Consider the following 5,000-nt stretch of genomic DNA (forward strand, 5'->3'; position numbering starts at 1 on the left):
TCGAATCCATATACACTGCACCACATCTGCTAAGCAGATGCCTGACCAGCAGCATAAGCCAACGCGCTTAGTCAGGCCTTGAGGAAAGACGTAGGCAAAGACAACAGGCAGGGTACATCCAAGTTTAGCGACTGACAGAAGGATGCGACGAAAGGACCCAGCACCCAACCCATATCTGACGTTCCCCGGCAGTCACTGTGGCAGGCAGAGCAGGCTTGTCTTGGATATAGGATTCATCAGTCATCAGCTGCAGCTGACGAAACTCCACAACCCTTTTCATACATATTCGTCTGCGAAGTCAAGCCTATAATGCTTTAAAACTTTCCTTCAATTATGCACATGAATTTTTGGGGGGGTTGTCAGTGTGTTTGCTTCTTCTTCTTCTTCACTGAAAAAAAAAGATACAGTACCCCTATGTCACATGGACTTTTTAAGCTGATGACAAAGTGCCAAAGTGTCGCGTATCTCTTATCAGTTTATTTTACTTCAGTTCTGTTTTTCCTTTCTGTTCCATTTTATCCGATTTGCACAATTTTTGCTCTAATTTATACCTACCTTTTTAGATTTTTTTTTCTCATGTGTCATAACATTGTAGACTTTTTTTTTTTTTACTGAACATATACATTCCAGAGCGATACATGTATGTTCTGTTGCTGAAACACCCACAGTGACAACGTTGTGTATGCCCATAACACCATTGTGTAATAATGTGTGTAACAGCCTGCAACACACCGGAGCACAGACGTGATAACTGTGGAGTGATAACTGTGTATATACTCAAGTGTGGTAATTTCTTATGTTTTTGCTCTGCGCCCTAGAGACATTATTTTTGTATTTCACCTCAAAACGCTTCTTCTTCTTCTTCTTCTTCTTCTTCCCGCAGTTGCCAACCGTAAAGACACTATTGATGACCTGACAACCAGTTCTCTCCATTTCTCTGCTACTCGTCTCTCTCGGGGTTTCGTTCAGTCTCAGGTCTGTTCATTCCGGGCTTTTGTTCTCCTGTTTTGCCTGCCTCTCCTCCTTCCTTGCACTGTGCCTTGCATGTCTAACTTGGCAAGTCCTGCTGATCCGGAGACGTGCCCATATCACTTCAGTTTGCGTCTCTTCACTGTGGTTAGGGGATGGGGGTTTTTCCGGATCCGATGGTTTGTCTGAGTCTGGTTCTCATTTTTTCATCGGTGATGTGATCTCTGTGTAGAAGATCCAAAGGAGGTTTCGGAAACAGTTCATCCCTGTGGCGTGTATCCTCTTCTCCGTGTCAGTTGTCAATGTCCAAGGCATTCAGGAACGTTAAGATATTACAGAGGAGCGCGTCAGTCTGATCTTTGAGCTTAGTGTAATGTTCTTGCCACACAAAATTGTTTTCAGTTTTCTCAATGTTGTTATCGTACAAAAAGAGAAATTCAGTTGTATTGTATGTCACATGGAGTGGAGTGATGGCCTAGAGGTAACGCGTCCGCGTTGGAAGCGAGAGATTCTGAGCGCGCTGGTTCGAATCACAGCTCAGCCGCCGATATTTTCTCCCCCTCCACTAGACCTTGAGTGATGGTCTGGACCCTAGTCATTCGGATGAGACGATAAACCGAGGTCCCGTGTGCAGCATGCACTTAGCGCACGTAAAAGAACCCACGGCAACGAAAGGGTTGTTCCTGGCAAAATTTTGTAGAAAAATCCACTTCGACAGGAAAAACAAATAAAACTGCAGGCAGGAAAATATACAAAAGAAAATGGGTGGCGCTGTAGTGTAACGACACGCTCTCCCTGGGAAGAGGAGCCCGAATTTAACACAGAGAAATCTGTCGTGACAAAAAGAGAAACACAATGCAATACAATACAAAGCTCGAAAATCACAGTCATTCAGTATGATTACATGGTACAAGACATGCAAGATTTTAAAGGCTAACCCTCGCCCCGACCCACCCTCCCCCACCACCCCACAGTGATACCTGTGTGTGTTTTCTCTGGCAGAGCAACACGACTCGAGCACCCTCCAGCACAAACAGCACCATGAGCACGGGACAGGTAGTGACGAAGCACCAACCCCCCGCCACCCCCACCCCCAGCCACGCTGTCCACCCGACAGGCAGGGCGCCCGGAGCCCAGGGAACCCCCGAGGGAGGTGGCGGGGGGGATGGAGGTGGGGAGTGGAGGCGGAGGAGTGAGGGTCCGGGGACACAGCGCTCCCTGGTGATGGCGAGGCAGCTGGACATGGCGCTCACCTGGCTGCGAGCCTGGGACCTGACCACCGTGAGTCACGGGGGCTGAGGGAAGGGAGAGTGGTTGTGGTGGAGGGGGGGGGGGCAGAAGAAGGGTGGAGACGGGGAGGGCTGACTGCTGGGGTCATTGATTGGCGTGGGTGATTGTTTTTGTTGGGATAACGTGTTGGCGAGGCTGATTGTTTTTGCTGGGATAACGTGTTGGCGTGGCTGATTGTTTTTGCTGGGATAACGTGTTGGCGTGGCTGATTGTTTTTGCTGGGATAACGTGTTGGCGTGGCTGATTGTTTTGCTGGGATAACGTGTTGGCGTGGCTGATTTGATTGGTGAGTTTGTTGACTGATTGACGGGACCATTGATCGGCGTGGGTGATTGTTTCGGTGATGGTGACTGACTGTTGTGGGTGATTGTTTCGGTGATGGTGACTGACTGTTGTGGGTGATTGTTTCAGTGTTGGTGACTGATTGTGGTGGGTGATTGTTTCGGTGTTGGTGACTGACTGTTGTGGGTGATTGTTTCCGTGTTGGTGACTGATTGTTGTGGGTGATTGTTTCTGTGTTGGTGACTGATTGTTGTGGGTGATTGTTTCGGTGTTGGTGACTGACTGTTGTGTGTGACTGTTTCGGTGTTGGTGACTGATTGTTTCAGTGTTGGTGACTGATTGTTGTGAGTGATTGTTTCCGTGTTGGTGACTGATTGTTGTGGGTGATTGTTGCGGTGTTGGTGACTGACTGTTGCGGGTGATTTTTTGTGGGTTTTTTTTTTCATTTATCAGTGCGCCAAGTGCGTGCTGCACACGGGTTTTTCGTCTCATCCGAAAGACTAAACGTTCAGTTTGATTTTCCAGTCAAACTTGGGAGAAAGGGCGAGAGCGGGATTCGAACCCACACCTTCACGGACTCTCTGTACTGGCAGCTGAGCGTCTTAACCATTCTGCCACCTTCCTCTGTTGTCCTGTGGCAAAATTATATATATATAAACCACTCTGATAGGTACACAAATATATAAGCATGCACTCAAGGCCTGACAAGCGCGTTGGGTTTCGCTGCTGTCAGGCATCTGCCTAGCAGATGTAATGTAGCGTATATGGATTTTACCGAATGCAGTGACGCCTCCTTGAGAAACTGAAACTGAAACTGATTGTTTGGTGTTGGTGATTGATTCATGTGGGTGATTGATAGGTATGGGTGACTGATTGAATACGTGGTTGATTAATTGGTATTAGTGACTGATTGGCGAGGATGATTAATTGGTGTTGGTGATTGATTGGCGGGGGTCATTAATTGGTGTGGGTGATTGTTTTGCGTGGATGATTGAATGGAGGGATAATTGTTTGGCGAGGGTCATTAATTGGTGTGGGTGATTGAATGGAGGGATGAGTGATTGGCGAGGGTCATTAATTGGTGTGGGTGATTGAATGGAGGAATGATTGATTGGCGAGGGTCATTAATTGGTGTGGGTGATTGAATGGAGGGATGATTGATTGGCGAGGGTCATTAATTGGTGTGGGTGATTGAATGGAGGGATGATTGATTGGCAAGGGACATTAATTGGTGTGGGTGATTGAATGGAGGGATGATTGTTTGGCGAGGGACATTAATTGGTGTGGGTGATTGAATGGAGGGATGATTGATTGGCGAGGGTCATTAACTGGTGTGGGTGATTGAATGGAGGGATGATTGATTGGCGAGGGACATTAATTGGTGTGGGTGATTGAATGGAGGGATGATTGATTGGCGAGGGTCATTAATTGGTGTGGGTGATTGAATGGAGGGATGATTGATTGGCGAGGGTCATTAATTGGTGTGGGTGATTGAATGGAGGGATGATTGATTGGCGAGGGTCATTAATTGGTGTGGGTGATTGAATGGAGGGATGATTGATTGGCGAGGGTCATTAATTGGTGTGGGTGATTGTTTGGCGTGGGTGATTGATTAGTGGACCAACTGATTCAGTGAGTGAGTGACTGGCTGGCTGGCTAGTTTGTTGGTTGGTTGGTTGGCTGGTGGATTGATGGGCTAATTCACTGAACATGGCTGATCGATTTTTGACTTCTTTTTTTTCTTTTTTTTTCCCAAAGTGTTTGACTCGCTTTCTATCAGTCAGTCATGCTTTGTGTCGGTAGCGTTGCCGGCTGTCAAATCAAAGCTTCCCCCCCCCCCCACACACACACACACCTCACCCCTCCCCTAATCAATACCTTCCATTGAACGGACCTTTTCACACACACACACACACACACACATACGCGCGCGCGCACACACACACACACACACACACCTACGCGCGCGCGCACTCACACACACACACACACACACACACACACACACACACAAACCTCCTTTTTTTTGCGACGCGAAAGCACATACGCATGTTCACATTCACAAAGCCAGCCTTTCCCCTACACCACCACCACCACCAGCACAACCACTGCTGTTGCACCCTGTCCCTTTCCCCTTTCCTTCCCCCTCCACCCTCCACCCCCACCCCCACCCCTCTCTCTCTCTCTCTCTCTCTCTCTCTCTCTCTTTTACAGAAGACATTAGAGGGGCGCGGAGATTATGTTGCATGGTGGAGACACTCACAATGCACAACACCGTCGACAGCTCACGCAAAGATTGAGCGTGAAAAGATACGCTTCCTATCCCCTTCCCCCCCCCCCCCCCTCCCCCAACCCACCGACCCTTCCCCCCCACACCCCCCCCCCACCCACACACACACACTCCTCCCCTCCCCACTCCCCCTCACGGTATTCAATTGACTGTGTCCTCTCCTCCCTCT

The 5,000-nt window shown here is 48.5% G+C and overlaps 1 protein-coding gene across 1 annotated transcript in view; it reads left to right on the forward strand.

The window, feature by feature from the left end:
* Nucleotides 1-5,000, forward strand: part of LOC143282842 (uncharacterized) — a 46,351-nt gene that overhangs the window by 5,826 nt on the left and 35,525 nt on the right. Inside the window, exon 2 of the mRNA XM_076588670.1 lies at nucleotides 1,972-2,250. Coding sequence (XP_076444785.1) covers nucleotides 2,011-2,250 — 240 coding nt within the window. The 5' untranslated portion in view covers nucleotides 1,972-2,010. The remainder of the gene's footprint in view (nucleotides 1-1,971; nucleotides 2,251-5,000) is intronic.

Source organism: Babylonia areolata, chromosome 6 (genome assembly GCF_041734735.1).
Source record: "Babylonia areolata isolate BAREFJ2019XMU chromosome 6, ASM4173473v1, whole genome shotgun sequence".
NCBI classification, from domain to species: Eukaryota; Metazoa; Mollusca; class Gastropoda; order Neogastropoda; family Buccinidae; genus Babylonia; species Babylonia areolata.